Source organism: Pelophylax lessonae (assembly GCF_965119305.1).
Source record: "Pelophylax lessonae genome assembly, chromosome: 1".
Classification (NCBI taxonomy): domain Eukaryota; kingdom Metazoa; phylum Chordata; class Amphibia; order Anura; family Ranidae; genus Pelophylax; species Pelophylax lessonae.
In genome coordinates this window covers 895389751-895406181 of record NC_138768.1, presented here as the reverse complement: position 1 = coordinate 895406181, position 16431 = coordinate 895389751, and the positions used below count along the sequence as shown (strand labels likewise).

The window sequence follows — 16431 nt, the reverse complement described above, 5'->3', positions numbered from 1 at the left end:
TTCCCTCTGTATTGTGTCCCGTTATTGAGGTCTCTTCCCTCTGTATTGTGCCTCCCTTTATTGAGGTCTCTTTTCTCCACAGTGGTCCTGCAGCTTCCAGACTCCCTGCAGATAATTGGAGGTCTCACCGACACGTTCCGGGCGGCTCAGCTTCACTTCCACTGGGGCTCACAGAGCAGCCCGGGCTCTGAGCACACCGTCAATGGGCAGAAATTCCCTGGAGAGGTTGGTTAGCAGAAATATACTGACTGTTCCACTATATTAATGAGGACCTGTCACCACTGCTTGTCTGGTAGTCATTTTGGTCAGGATTAGTACCACCCCCCCCCCCCCCCCCCTCCAGTGAGTGGACATCATGCAATGTGATAGTGATCTGCGGTGCCTGGCCATGATGTGTGGTCTGGGCGCAGCCTCCAATGATAGGAAAGTTCTCAGTCATTGTATTGGAGACAGAACACCATAAACAGGCTGGGACCTTTTACCTGGCACCAATATTGGCACAGTGATTACACCTCTTACAGGGTCAGAGCTGGGAAATGAGAAAGGGGTATGTTACGAACCTCGGCGTAAAAAGGAATGAAACCGCCGTTTAGTGGATGTACCACCTTTGCAGCATGTACGAATTACCCCTGTAGCACACCAGCATGCGAATAATCATCCAAAGAGGGCCCCAAACAATCGAACGGCTTTCTGTATAATAAATCCTCCTCCAAAAATGAGACAAAGCTCCGAGTTGAGGGTAAAACAGGAACAACATTTATTGGAAGAACACAGCACACTTTTATACAGAATTTGGAACATCCTTCCCCCAACAACCGCCCTCCCATTGGTCAATTGCACAGTACCTGCAGTTCCCCATAAGGTCCTCTCCAGCCATGCAAATGAGGGCTTGAAAATGAGTCAGCAGTGATTGGTCAGATAGCTTGACCAGAAGGACTGCCATGTGCAAGGAGACAGAAGCCCCCAGGGGGCAATCAATGTACACAATGCCAGACACAGAACAATGGTTCCCTAACGAGTCCTCAATACACATTACTCTGAGTGTCAATACATCTCTTAGCAGACAACAGGCAAGTTCATTAGCACACCCGACAATAGGTGAATGGAGAGCCACCTCAGACAGTCCGTCTCCTTACTTCCTGGAATGACCATATTAGGAGTGGTACTTCCTGTGCCTTACAATGTATAGGAATAAAATAGATCTCCATATTTCCTGAGAGATACTGGTAATGCATATTTCGGTCCCATTTGAAGTAGTCCAAACCATATTCTCAGTGTACACCACCCTCCCGGTCACCCTGCCTCCATAAAAGATGCAGGGTGACTTAAACATAAGAAAGCCACACAAGGCTGGACATAGTGCCTCCCAACCTCTTTAAAGGAATTTGGGGTCCACAACCCCCATGCTCAAAGTGACTCCTGTCACACCCAGTGGCGAGATTGGACTCGTCACAGGGTAACTTGGGGGTTATGGGTTGAAGGGAGTGTTAGGAATCAGGTCTAGAGATGGGCCAAACACTCCGTTTGGTGCACACCAGAACTCTCAAACATCGGACCTGAACCCCATTGAAGTCTATTTCACTCAAATTTGAGAATTCAAAAGTCCCCATTTGAAGGCATCTATGCAAGTTATTAGCCATAGAAAGTGTAAGGGGTCCTGGGCACCGCCCCTGGGGATGCCCCTGGGGACATATATCAATGCATCAATGTATCAATGTATCAATGTATCAATGTATCAATGTATCAATGCATCAATGTATCAATGTATCAATGTATCAATGCATCAATGTATCAATGCATCAATGCAAAAAGTACTTTTATAAAGATTGCTTTTACAGGAGAAGTGATTATAAAGAGTTTGTAAACCCCGATAAATAAAAAAGAAAAAGCCTGTAAGACAAAGGTATAATATGTGGGGTGCATCCCATACCGGCTCATTATGAACTATACAACAAAGTTATAAACACAACCCTTGTTTTTGCCCCCACTTTTCATGAGCTGAACTCAAAAATCTAAGAAAACCGGGATTCATCCGTGAAGAGAACTCCTCTCCATTGTGCCAGGGGCCATCCAATGTCAGCATTCGCCCACTCATGTCGGTGAGGAACTGCAGTCAGGTGGAGACCCCAATGAGGACGATGAGCATGCAGAGGAGCTTCCCTGGGACGGCATCTGACAGTTTGTGCAGAAATTCTTTGGTTATTCAAACCGATTGTTGCAGCCGCTGTCCGGGTGGCTGAGCTCTGCCCCAAAGTACCCCCTCATGTTGAGGGCAGGTGGCTTGGTATGTTCAGTAGGAGGGGTGCTGACTTGTCCCCCCCCCCCCGTTTTCCTGACTGGCTTCATGCTCAGATAAGGGTCTGGTATGGATTTGGGGGGGGGAACCAAGCCTTTTTTTTTTAACCACTTGCGGACTGCCGTCAGTATATTTACAGTCAGCCCCTCACAGGCAAAGCCACGTAAGTCTACGTCACTAGCCTGTGAGGCTCTAGGGAGCGAGCGCGTGCTGCCGGATGCACGCTCCCGCTCGGTCACAGCCCCCCCTCGCTCGTGTGCCAGGTGGACCCGATGTTCGCTGGGCACTCGCAATCGTCCATTACAGCGGTAGAAAGGCAGGCGGCTGATGTACACAAAGCCGCCTGTCATTCTCCCTTGTGTAAGAATGGAGATCATACGATTCTACTATGTAGGATCGTTGATTACTGTTCTTACATCACAAGCCACAGCCAATCACAGTTAGAAACACGCCCCTAGGGACACACCTCCCTCTCAAAAAAAGTTAACCCCTTCCCTGCCAGTGTAATTTTACAGTAACAGTGCATATGTATAGCACTGATTACTGCAGAAATGTCACTGGTACCCCCAAAAGTGTCAAAAATGTCAGTCAGGGGTCCGATCTGTCCGCCGCAATGTCGCAGTACCGCAATAAAAATCGCAGATCGCCGCCATTACTCGTTAAAAAAAAAACACCAAAAATGACAAAAATCTTTCCCTTTGTTAGTAAACGCAATAACTTTTGCGCAAACCAATCAAAATACGCTTTTTGCAATTTTTTTTTTACCAAAAATATGTAGCAGAAAACAAATTAGCCTAAAATGTTAAAAAATTTTGATTTTTACATTTTTTTTGCCGAATTTCATATAAAAAAATGTGAAAAATATTGTTATTTTTGCAAAATTGTCGCTCTTTTTTTGTTTATAGCGCAAAAAGTAAAAATCGCACAGGTGATCAAATACCACCAAAAGAAAGCTCTGTTTGTGGGAAAAAAAGGACGTCAAATTAGTTTAGGTACAGCGTTGCACGACCGCGCAATTGTCCGTTAAAGTTACGCAGTGCCGAATCGCAAAATAGGCCCTGGTCAGGAAGGGGGTAAAATCTTCCGGGGCTTAAGTGGTTGCCGACCGCCACAAGTACAAATACTGCGGCGGTCAGCCCTGGGCAGGCAAAGTGATGTACCGGTACGTCACTAACCTGTCACTGGCTTGTGAGCCAATAGCAGGCGAGCGCGCGCCCGCCCCGGCTCGTTCCCTAACAAGTCAGTGCGTGTGACCGGCGGACCCGATGTCCGCCGGTCACTCGCGATCGTTCGCCGGGAAGGGAGAAAGGCGGAGCGGCTGATGTAAACAAAGCCGCCTGCCATTCTCCCCTGTGTAAAAATGGAGATCAGATGGTTCTACTATGTAGGACCGTTGATCTCTGTTTTTACAATAGTAGACATGTCCCATCACAGTTAGAAACACGCCCCTAGGACACACTTAACCCCTCCCTCTCCAATACAGTTAACCCCTTCACTGTCAGTGTAATTTTACAGTGACAGTGCATATGTATAGCACTGATTACTGTAGTAATGTCACTGGTACCCCCAAAAGTGTCAAAAATGTCAGTCAAGGGTCCGATCTGTCTGCCGCAATGTCGCAGTCCCGCAAAAAAAATTGCAGATCACCGCCATTACGCGTTAACAAAAAAAACACCAAAAATGACAAAAATCTTTCCCGTGATAACTTTTGGGCAAACCAATAAAAATACGCTTTTTGAGATTTTTTTACCAAACATATGTAGCATAAAACAAATTGGCCGAAAATGTTAAAAAATTTAGATTTTTACATTTTTTTGGGGGGGAATTTCATATAAAAATATGTGAAAAATATTATTTTTGCAAAATTGTCGCTGTTTTTTTGTTTATAGCGCATGATCAAAAAATCGCACAGGTGATCAAATACCACCAAAAGAAAGCTCTGTTTGTGGGAAAAAAAGGACAAATTCATTTAGGTACAGCGTCGCACGACCGCGCAATTGTCCGTTAAATTCACGCAGTAAAAAATAGCAAAAAAAACCCTGGTCAGGAAGGGGGTAAAATCTTCCGGGCCTTAAGTGGTTAATTTTTGCCCGTGGTTTTTTTTTTCCCTTTTTTCTATTGCTGGCAATGTTTTTTTTTCATTTAGCTGACAGCTGATGACTCATCTGTTGTCAAGGACACAGCGGTCAGCTTCCTGGCCCACCCCTAACAACCAGCTAATTACTGTGCCCTGATTGGGCAAAGCTTAGAATACACTGTGCAGTGCGCAGTGCATTGTGGGGCACTTGGCGGGCGAACATCCCACCGAGTACCCTGCAAATTTAGGTGTTCGCCAAAGGGCGAATAGGTGATGGTGGGCGGAACTTTTGCTGAGCCCAAACCATTCATCATCACTAATCAGGTCCAGGGTTAGGGGGATGTCTGGTGGTGGATGATGGGAAGCGGTAAAGCTGATGGTTTACGGTTAGAATATAGATTTGTGGTTTGGTTATAGGGATACGTTGAGGGTTGGGGGTAAGAATGATGATTCGGGGTTGGAATGGCAGGACTTAGAGTTAGCATGATGGTAACATGTTACGGGTTTTGGAATTAGTGTCATAGTTAGGACTTTAAAATGCAACTTTGCCACCTGAGCCATGGTGCTGCTGATTGATCAGCTATGATATCGGCCATTTGAAGGCTTGAAATTTGAGTTGAGAACTGACAACTGGGACTGGGACTGTTCTTACCCGAGACATGTCTTGAATGTTTTATACACTGGTCATGGACTAGTAGGCAGAATGTAAATGAAGTCACTTTGTTTGGGGGGCCTGTGGAACCCAGATTACCTTAGAGAGGTTGGGAAATCCCTCTCTCAGTCTCCTTTTATGTGTAAGTCACCCTGTGTCTATTAGGGGCCAAGGAAATGATGGACAACTACTTAATGGACACTGAGAAGATGGCTTGGATTACTTCAAATGGGACAGTAATATTTATCACCAATATCCCTGAAGAAATACATTCATTCCACTGTGTGAGAATGATGGGACATTGAATGAGCTTTGCCATATACCTGTAGCCTGTTGCAGACCGTTGCCATGAAGTCTGTGATTCCTGAATAATCAAAGCATTGCTTCAATTTGGATTCCATGGTTAATTGTTAATTGGAACACCTATTGTGTCCTGCTATTGTCTGTATAATAAGGTGTTCTGTGTTAATACGTAGGATAATAATTTGTAATGTACTTTGTTGCCAGCCAGTCTGGTCACCCAGGCTGGTTTAAGTGCTGAGTTAATTAGCATGTTAATTTAATCACATTCAGCTATTAGTTGTGAGTGGGGAAGTAGAATACGGTTTGTGTTGGTTGTTCCTTAGTTATTTTAATTATATTTCTGTGTACAATTTTATCTGCATATGATAATGTAATCAGGCACCTGACCTGGTGGGGTATATATTCGGTGTGAGTTTGTTCAATAAATGTTTCCAGATCTTATACAAGCTATTCTCGGCTAGTCTTTTTTATTGCGGCTAGAATATCTGATATCTCTGTTCAAGACTGAAGGAAGCCGTATTCTGACAGAAGCACACAAGCGTGTTGTGGGTCGGTCCCATCACAAACACTTCAGGAAGAACAGGATTTAAATCTGTGGATTTGGTTTTGGTTTAATGTTACAGGTTGGAAAGACAGCTATGGTGATGCTGAGGGGATTATGTGATCGGTATAGTGAGAGTTAGGGGTTAGTTGAAGGGGTAGGGGATAGGATGATGTGTAGGGTTTAGGTTTAGGAGATAGGATGATGGTTAAGCATTGAGGTTAGGAGATAGAATGAAGTTTAAGGATTAGGGGATATTCTGTAGGGATTAGGGATAGGGAATAGAGTTAGGATATAGGTTGAAGGCTAGGGATTAGGTGTAAGGTTAAGATATAGAATGATCTGTAGGGATTAGGGATAGGGAATAGAGTTAGGATATAGGTTGAAGGCTAGGCATGAGGTTTAGGAGATAGGATAATGGGTAGGTATTGGGTTAGGATATAGAATGATCTATAGTAGTTAGGGTTAGGATATAGGATGATGGGTAGGTATTGGGTTGTGGGTTAGGAGATAGGATGATGGGTAGGTATTGGGTTGTGGGTTCGGAGATAGGATGATGGGTAGGTATTGGGTTGTGGGTTCGGAGATAGGATGATGGGTAGGTATTGGGTTGTGGGTTCGGAGATTTGGTTAGTAAGTTGGATGATGGGTAGGGATTAGGGATAGGGAATAGGGTTCGGAGATAGGATGATGGGTAGGTATTGGGTTGTGGGTTAGGAGATAGGATGATGGGTAGGTATTGGGTTGTGGGTTAGGAGATAGGATGATGGGTAGGTATTGGGTTGTGGGTTAGGAGATAGGATGATGGGTAGGTATTGGGTTGAGGGTTCGGAGATTTGGTTAGGAAGTTGGATGATGTGTAGGGATTACCTTTTGGGCTAGATGTACAAAAATGAATTCACCTCTCAGATAAATGACATCATTCTCTTCCTTCAGATCCATGTGGTCCATTACTCCTCCCGTTTCCCGAGCCTGGATGAGGCGATAACGCAGCCTGGAGGTCTGGCAGTCCTGGCAGCCTTCATACAGGTAGGTGGCCATTACATTGACATTATCTCAGGATTATTCGCAGGCAGCTTTACTTACAGGTTGCGTCTCTGCAGATAGTTGTGGAGTTTATAGCCGTCGATGAAAACGCTTCCGTCCGGAATAATCATAATTGGTCTATACCTTCCCATCAATCACCCCGGACTCCTCTCATCCCAGTATCAGAGTCATCTTTGTGTCACCCCGGACTCCTCTCATCCCAGTATCAGAGTCATCTTTGTGTCACCCCGGACTCCTCTCATCCCAGTATCAGAGTCATCTTTGTGTCACCCCGGACTCCTCTCATCCCAGTATCAGAGTCATCCTTGTGTCACCCCGGACTCCTCTCATCCCAGTATCAGAGTCATCTTTGTGTCACCCCGGACTCCTCTCATCCCAGTATCAGAGTCATCCTTGTCTGTATACATTGTTATGAGGAAGCAGAGGAAATGTCAGACATGGGAAAGGAGATCAGACAGAAGGTGTTGGAATTGGATCTCTATATAGGGGGAAGGCACAGCCTGTCCATGGGGTCTCTGTTTATTCCTCGGTCTGTGAATGCAGATCGTCCCAAGCTTAGAAAATAGCTTTGAATGTTCATTTTCCACATTTAACCCCTTTACCACCAGAGGATTCTGCTGTCTTACGTCTGGGCCACTTTTTGCAATTCAGCGCTGTGCAATTTTAACTGACAATTGCGCGGTCGTGCAACGCTGTACCCAAACAAAATTTACATCCTTTTTTCCCACAAACAGAGCTTTCTTTTGGTGGTATTTGATGGTATCATACATCCATTCCTCCATCCCTCCATTCCTCCATTCCTCCATCACTCAAACACTCCATTCCTCCATCACTCCATCCCTCCATTCCTCCATCACTCAAACACTCCATTCCTCCATTCCTCCATCACTCCATCACTCCATCCCTCCATTCCTCCATCACTCAAACACTCCATTCCTCCATTCCTCCATCACTCCATCCCTCCATTCCTCCATCACTCAAACACTCCATTCCTCCATCCCTCCATCCCTCCATCACTCCATCCCTCCATTCCTCCATCACTCAAACACTCCATTCCTCCATCACTCCATCCCTCCATCCCTCCATCACTTCATCCCTCCATTCCTCCATCACTCCATCCCTCCATTCCTCCATCACTTCATCCCTCCATTCCTCCATCACTCAAACACTCCATTCCTCCATCCCTCCATCCCTCCATCACTCCATCCCTCCATTCCTCCATCACTCAAACACTCCATTCCTCCATCACTCCATCCCTCCATTCCTCCATCACTTCATCCCTCCATTCCTCCATCACTCAAACACTCCATTCCTCCATCCCTCCATTCCTCCATCCCTCCATCACTCCATCCCTCCATTCCTCCATCACTCAAACACTCCATTCCTCCATCACTCCATCCCTCCATTCCTCCATCACTCCATCCCTCCATTCCTCCATCACTCAAACACTCCATTCCTTCATCACTCCATCCCTCCATTACTCCATCACTCCATCCCTCCATTCCTCCATCACTCAAACACTCCATTCCTCCATCCCTCCATCACTCCATCCCTCCATTCCTCCATCACTCAAACACTCCATTCCTCCATCCCTCCATTCCTCCATCCCTCCATCACTCCATCCCTCCATTCCTCCATCACTCAAACACTCCATTCCTCCATCACTCCATCCCTCCATTCCTCCATCACTCAAACACTCCATTCCTCCATCCCTCCATCACTCCATCCCTCCATTCCTCCATCACTCAAACACTCCATTCCTCCATCCCTCCATTCCTCCATTCCTCCATCACTCAAACACTCCATTCCTCCATTCCTCCATCACTCCATCCCTCCATTCCTCCATCACTCAAACACTCCATTCCTCCATTCCTCCATCACTCCATCCCTCCATTCCTCCATCACTCAAACACTCCATTCCTCCATTCCTCCATCCCTCCATCACTCCATCCCTCCATTCCTCCATCACTCAAACACTCCATTCCTCCATCCCTCCATCACTCCATCCCTCCATTCCTCCATCACTCAAACACTCCATTCCTCCATCACTCCATCCCTCCATTCCTCCATCACTTCATCCCTCCATTCCTCCATCACTCAAACACTCCATTCCTCCATCCCTCCATCCCTCCATCACTCCATCCCTCCATTCCTCCATCACTCAAACACTCCATTCCTCCATCACTCCATCCCTCCATTCCTCCATCACTTCATCCCTCCATTCCTCCATCCCTCCATTCCTCCATCCCTCCATCACTCCATCCCTCCATTCCTCCATCACTCAAACACTCCATTCCTCCATCACTCCATCCCTCCATTCCTCCATCACTCCATCCCTCCATTCCTCCATCACTCAAACACTCCATTCCCCCATTCCTCCATCCCTCCATCACTCCATCCCTCCATTCCTCCATCACTCAAACACTCCATTCCTTCATCACTCCATCCCTCCATTCCTCCATCACTCCATCCCTCCATTCCTCCATCACTCAAACACTCCATTCCTCCATCCCTCCATCACTCCATCCCTCCATTCCTCCATCACTCAAACACTCCATTCCTCCATCCCTCCATTCCTCCATCCCTCCATCACTCCATCCCTCCATTCCTCCATCACTCAAACACTCCATTCCTCCATCACTCCATCCCTCCATTCCTCCATCACTCAAACACTCCATTCCTCCATCCCTCCATCACTCCATCCCTCCATTCCTCCATCACTCAAACACTCCATTCCTCCATCCCTCCATTCCTCCATTCCTCCATCCCTCCTTCACTCCATCCCTCCATTCCTCCATCACTCAAACACTCCATTCCTCCATCACTCCATCCCTCCATTCCTCCATCACTTCATCCCTCCATTCCTCCATCACTCAAACACTCCATTCCTCCATCCCTCCATCCCTCCATCCCTCCATCACTCCATCCCTCCATTCCTCCATCACTCAAACACTCCATTCCTCCATCACTCCATCCCTCCATTCCTCCATCACTTCATCCCTCCATTCCTCCATCACTCAAACACTCCATTCCTCCATCCCTCCATTCCTCCATCCCTCCATTCCTCCATCCCTCCATTCCTCCATCCCTCCATCCTTCCATCACTCCATCCCTCCATTCCTCCATCACTCAAACACTCCATTCCTCCATCCCTCCATTCCTCCATCACTCCATCCCTCCATTCCTCCATCACTTCATCCCTCCATTCCTCCATCACTCCATCCCTCCATTCCTCCATCCCTCCATTCCTCCATCCCTCCATTCCTCCATCCCTCCATCCCTCCATCACTCCATTCCTCCATTCCTCCATCACTCAAACACTCCATTCCTCCATCCCTCCATCACTCCATCCCTCCATTCCTCCATCACTCCATTCCTCCATCACTCCATTCCTCCATCACTCCATTCCTCCATCACTCCATCCCTCCATTCCTCCATCACTCCATTCCTCCATTCCTCCATCACTCCATCACTCCATTCCTCCATCCCTCCATCACTCCATCCCTCCATTCCTCCATCACTCCATTCCTCCATCACTTCATCCCTCCATCCCTCCATTCCTCCATCCCTCCATTCCTCCATCCCTCCATCCCTCCGTCACTCCATCCCTCCATTCCTCCATTCCTCCACCACTCCATCCCTCCATTCCTCCATTCCTCCATCCATCCATCCATCCCTCCATCCCTGCATTCCTCTATTCCTCCATCCCTCCATCCCTCCATTCCTCCATCCTTCAATTCCTCCATCCCTCCATTCCTCCATTCCTCCATCCATCCATCCATCCCTCCATCCCTGCATTCCTCCATTCCTCCATCCATCCATCCCTCCATTCCTCCATTCCTCCATCCCTCCATCCCTCCATTCCTCCATTCCTCCATCCATCCATCCATCCCTCCATCCCTGCATTCCTCCATTCCTCCATTCTTCCACCACTCCATCCCTGCATTCCTCCATTCCTCTATTCCTCCACCACTCCATCCCTCCATTCCTCCATCCCTCCATCCCTGCATTCCTCCATTCCTCCATCCATCCATCCATCCCTCCATCCCTGCATTCCTCCATTCCTCCATTCCTCCACCACTCCATCCCTCCATTCCTCCATCCATCCATCCCTCCATCCCTGCATTCCTCCATCCCTCCATCCATCCATCCCTCCATCCCTCAGGCAAAGTGTACCTGTCATAACATTCCTGTTTTATCTGTTTAGTGAATTGGAGGATTTCTTCTATTTCCTGCCAGGAAGGACCTGAAGAGAATGAAAATTATCGCCATCTCCTGACCCACCTAGAGAAAGTGAAGGAGGCCGGTGAGTCTGACTGCAGGATCATCATACAGCACATTATCTCATCTATCTATAGTCAGGACTCTGTGCAGGCCAGTGAAGTTCCTCCACCCCAAACTCACTCATCCATGGCTTTATGGACCTTGCTTTTTGCACTGGCCCAATCATTTGTAGGAGGGGGGGGATTATGGTGTGGGGGGGGGATTATGGTGTGGGGGAGGGGGGATTATGGTGTGGGGGGGGGGATTATGGTGTGGGGGGGGAATTATGGTGTGGGGGGGGATTATGGTGTGGGGGAGGGGGGATTATGGTGTGGGGGGGGGGGGAATTATGGTGTGGGGGGGGGATTATGGTGTGGGGGGGGAATTATGGTGTGGGGGGGGATTATGGTGTGGGGGAGGGGGGATTATGGTGTGGGGGGGGGGGGAATTATGGTGTGGGGGGGGGATTATGGTGTGGGGGGGGAATTATGGTGTGGGGGGGGATTATGGTGTGGGGGAGGGGGGATTATGGTGTGGGGGTGTTTTTCGGGGATTGTGCTTGGCCCCTCAGTTCCAGTGAAGGGAACTCTCAAGGCGTCAGCACAGAGTCCTGACCCTAACCCAATAGAACACCTTTGTGATGAATTAGAGAGGAGACTGCGAGCCAGGCTTTCTCATCCAACATCAGTGCCTGACCCCACAAATGCGCTTCTGGAAGAATGGTGAAACATTCCCATAGACACTCCTAAACCTTGTGGACGGCCTTCCCAGAAGAATTGAAGCTGTTATAGCTGCAAAGGGCGGAGCCAACTCAATATTGAACCCTACGGAGTAAGACTGGGGGTCATTAAAGTTCATGTGTGTGTAAAGGAGGCGTCCCAATACTTTTGGTAATATAGTGTATATAGAGAGGCGTCCCAATACTTTTGGTAATATAGAGTATATAGAGAGGGGTCCCAATACGTTTGGTAATATAGTGTATATAGAGGGGGTCCCAATACTTTTGGTAATATAGTGTATATAGAGAGGGGTCCCAATACTTTTGGTAATATAGTGTATATAGAGAGGCGTCCCAATACTTTTGGTAATATAGTGTATATAGAGAGGCGTCCCAATACTTTTGGTAATATAGTGTATATAGAGAGGCGTCCCAATACTTTTGGTAATATAGTGTATCAGTGATTAGGGTGCGCAGGGTGGAAAGGCCCTGTGGGTAATGAAAGAATAGTGGGAAGGATTTAACAGTTGGGGAAAAGTGAAGGGAAGGCCCTGCAGTTAAGGTGAGGGTAGAGGGAAAGGTCTGCTGGTTAGGGTGAGGGTAGAGGGAAAGGTCTGCTGGTTAGGGTGAGGGTAGAGGGAAGGTCTGATGGTTAGGGTGAGGGTAGAGGAAAGGTCTGATGGTTAGGGTGAGGGTAGAGGAAAGGTCTGCTGGTTAGGGTGAGGGGAGGGAAAGGTCTGCTGGTTAGGGTGAGGGTAGAGGGAAAGGTCTGCTGGTTAGGGTGAGGGTAGAGGGAAAGGTCTGCTGGTTAGGGTGAGGGTAGAGGGAAAGGTCTGCTGGTTAGGGTGAGGGGAGGGAAAGGTCTGATGGTTAGGGTGAGGGTAGAGGAAAGGTCTGCTGGTTAGGGTGAGGGGAGGGAAAGGTCTGCTGGTTAGGGTGAGGGTAGAGGGAAAGGTCTGCTGGTTAGGGTGAGGGTAGAGGGAAAGGTCTGATGGTTAGGTTTGGGTGGCAGGAAGCCTCTGCAGGTGCACAGAGTCTGTGGCCTGGTGGAAGAAAGGCTACATGAGTTATATAAGGGGGCAGGGAAGACACCTCAGGTAGGGTGGCTGCATGGTTCTGCGGGTAAGGCAGGGTGTCAGGAAGGTTCTGTGGGTAAGGTAGGGGTGAATTGAAGGTTCTGCGGGTAAGGTAGGGGGGAATTGAAGGTTCTGCGGGTAAGGTAGGGGGGAATTGAAGGTTCTATGGGTAGGGAGGGTGTCAGGAAGGTTCTATGGGTAAGGTAGGGGTGGATTGAAGGTTCTGTGGGTAAGGTAGGGGTGAATTGAATGTTCTGCGGGTAAGGTAGGGGGGAATTGAAGGTTCTATGGGTAAGGTAGGGGGGAATTGAAGGTTCTGCGGGTAAGGTAGGGGTGAATTGAAGGTTCTGCGGGTAAGGTAGGGGGTAATTGAATGTTCTGCGGGTAAGGTAGGGGGGAATTGAAGATTCTGTGGGTAAGGTAGGGGTGGATTGAAGGTTCTGTGGGTAAGGTAGGGGTGAATTGAATGTTCTATGGGTAAGGTAGGGGGGAATTGAAGGTTCTATGGGTAAGGTAGGGGGTAATTGAATGTTCTGCGGGTAAGGTAGGGGGGAATTGAAGGTTCTATGGGTAAGGTAGGGGTGAATTGAAGATTCTGTGGGTAGGGAGGGTGTCAGGAAGGTTCTTAGGGTAAGGTGAAGGTAGAGGTTTCCACTTCTCATCTAGTCTAATGGAAAGCTTGGCGTTGTTCCAGTTTCCTCCCTTTTGCTCCATACCCTCCAGGGGTATTAATACTCGGATGATTGTCTGGTGTGACAGATTGAATGACCAGTAAAGATGATCAATGCCCCCGTGTTCCTCTCAGATATACTCTCCTCCACAGGACAAAGTACGGAGATTCCTGGCTTTGATATCCGAGGATTATTACCCCAACAGTTGGAAAGGTACTACCGCTACAACGGTTCTCTTACCACCCCGCCATGTTACCAGACCGTCAACTGGACCATCTTCAACCAGACCGTCTTCTTGTCTGAGGACCAGGTAAGTGTATGACCGAGTGTGTGTGTGTGTGTGTGGTATTGTAATACCCCCATCAGTAGGAATAGTACTTGAGTACCTCTACTGCCCCTAACACCATGAATAATACCCTACTACCCCCAAGGCCCTGGATAGTACTCTACTACTCCATTACTCTGAATAATACTCTATTACCCCCCATCACCATGGATAATACACTACTACCCCCATCACCATGGATAATCCTCTACTACCCCCATCACCATGGATAATACTCTACTACCCCCATCACCATGGATAATACTCTACTTCCCCCATCACCATGGATAATACTCTACTACCACCAATGCAATGGATAAGTATTCTATTTCCCCCTTCACCATGGATAATATTCTATTACCCCCATTATCATAAGTAGCACTCTATTACCTGCATCACCATGGATCTCTGTTACCCATCACCATGAATAATGCTCTACTACCCCCATCACCATGAATAATACTCTACTACCCTCATCACTATGGATAGAACTTAACTGCCCTCATCACTATGGATAGAACTCAACTGCCCTCATCATTTATGGATAGAACTCAACTGCCCTCATCACTATGGATAGTACTCTTCTGCCCTCATCACTATGGATAGTACTCTACTGCCCCATCACTATGGATAGTACTCTACTGCCCCATCACTATGGATAGTACTCTACTACCCCCATCACTATGGATAGTACTCTACTGCCCTCATCATTTATGGATAGTACTCTACTACCCCCATCACTATGGAAAGTACTCTACTACCCCATCACTATGGATAGTACTCTACTGCCCCCATCACTATGGATAGTACTCTACTACCCCATCACTATGGATAGTACTCTACTGCCCTCATCATTTATGGATAGGCACTCTACTACCCCATCACTATGGAAAGTACTCTACTACCCCATCACTATGGATAGTACTCTACTGCCCCCATCACTATGGATAGTACTCTACTACCCCATCACTATGGATAGTACTCTACTGCCCCCATCACTATGGATAGTACTCTACTACCCCCATCACTATGGATAGTACTCTACTGCCCTCATCATTTATGGATAGGCACTCTACTACCCCATCACTATGGAAAGTACTCTACTACTCCATCACTATGGATGGTACTCTACTACCCCCATCACTATGGATGGTACTCTACTGCCCCCATCACTATGGATGGTACTCTACTACCCCCATCACTATGGATAGTACTCTACTGCCCCCATCACTATGGATGGTACTCTACTGCCCTCATCTCTATGGATAGTACTCTACTGCCCCCATTACTATGGATAGTACTCTACTACCCCCATCACTATGGATGGTACTCTACTGCCCTATCGCTATGGATAGTACCCTACTGCCCCCATCACTTTGGATGGTACTCTACTTCCCCCATCACTATGGATGGTACTCTACTGCCCCCATCACTATGGATAGTACTCTACTGCCCCATCACTATGGATAGTACTCTACTGCCCCATCACTATGGATAGTACTCTACTGCCCCATCACTATGGATGGTACTCTACTGCCCCATCACTATGGATAGTACTCTACTACCCCATCACTATGGATAGTACTCTACTGCCCCCATCACTATGGATAGTACTCTACTGCCCTCATCACTATGGATAGTACTCTACTGCCCCCATCACTATGGATAGTACTCTACTACCCCCATCACTATGGATAGTACTCTACTGCCCCCATCACTATGGATAATACTCTACTGCCCCATCACTATGGATAGTACTCTACTGCCCTCATCACTATGGATAGTACTCTACTGCCCTCATCACTATGGATAGTACTCTACTGCCCCCATCACTATGGATAGTACTCTACTACCCCCATCACTATGGATAGTACTCTACTGCCCCATCACTATGGATAGTACTCTACTGCCCTCATCACTATGGATAGTACTCTACTGCCCCCATCACTATGGATAGTACTCTACTACCCCCATCACTATGGATAGTACTCTACTGCCCCATCACTATGGATAGTACTCTACTGCCCTCATCACTATGGATAGTACTCTACTGCCCTCATCACTATGGATAGTACTCTACTACCCCCATCACTATGGATAGTACTCTACTGCCCCCATCACTATGGATAGTACTCTACTACCCCCATCACTATGGATAGTACTCTACTGCCCTCATCACTATGGATAATACTCTACTGCCCCATCACTATGGATAGTACTCTACTGCCCCATCACTATGGATAGTACTCTACTGCCCCATCACTATGGATAGTACTCTACTGCCCTCATCACTATGGATAGTACTCTACTACTCCCATCACTATGGATAGTACTCTACTGCCCCCATCACTATGGATAGTACTCTACTGCCCTCATCACTATGGATGGTACTCTACTGCCCCCATCACTATGGATAGTACTCTACTGCCCTCATCACTATGGATAGTACTCTACTGCCCTCA

At 47.5% G+C, this 16431-nt stretch overlaps 1 protein-coding gene across 1 annotated transcript in view; it reads left to right on the top strand.

The window, feature by feature from the left end:
- The window catches only part of CA9 (carbonic anhydrase 9), a 103061-nt gene that overhangs the window by 39059 nt on the left and 47571 nt on the right, over positions 1–16431 (top strand). The window contains exons 4-7 of the mRNA XM_082256474.1: positions 83–225; positions 6806–6898; positions 11156–11222; positions 13797–13954. Coding sequence (XP_082112600.1) covers positions 83–225; positions 6806–6898; positions 11156–11222; positions 13797–13954 — 461 coding nt within the window. The remainder of the gene's footprint in view (positions 1–82; positions 226–6805; positions 6899–11155; positions 11223–13796; positions 13955–16431) is intronic.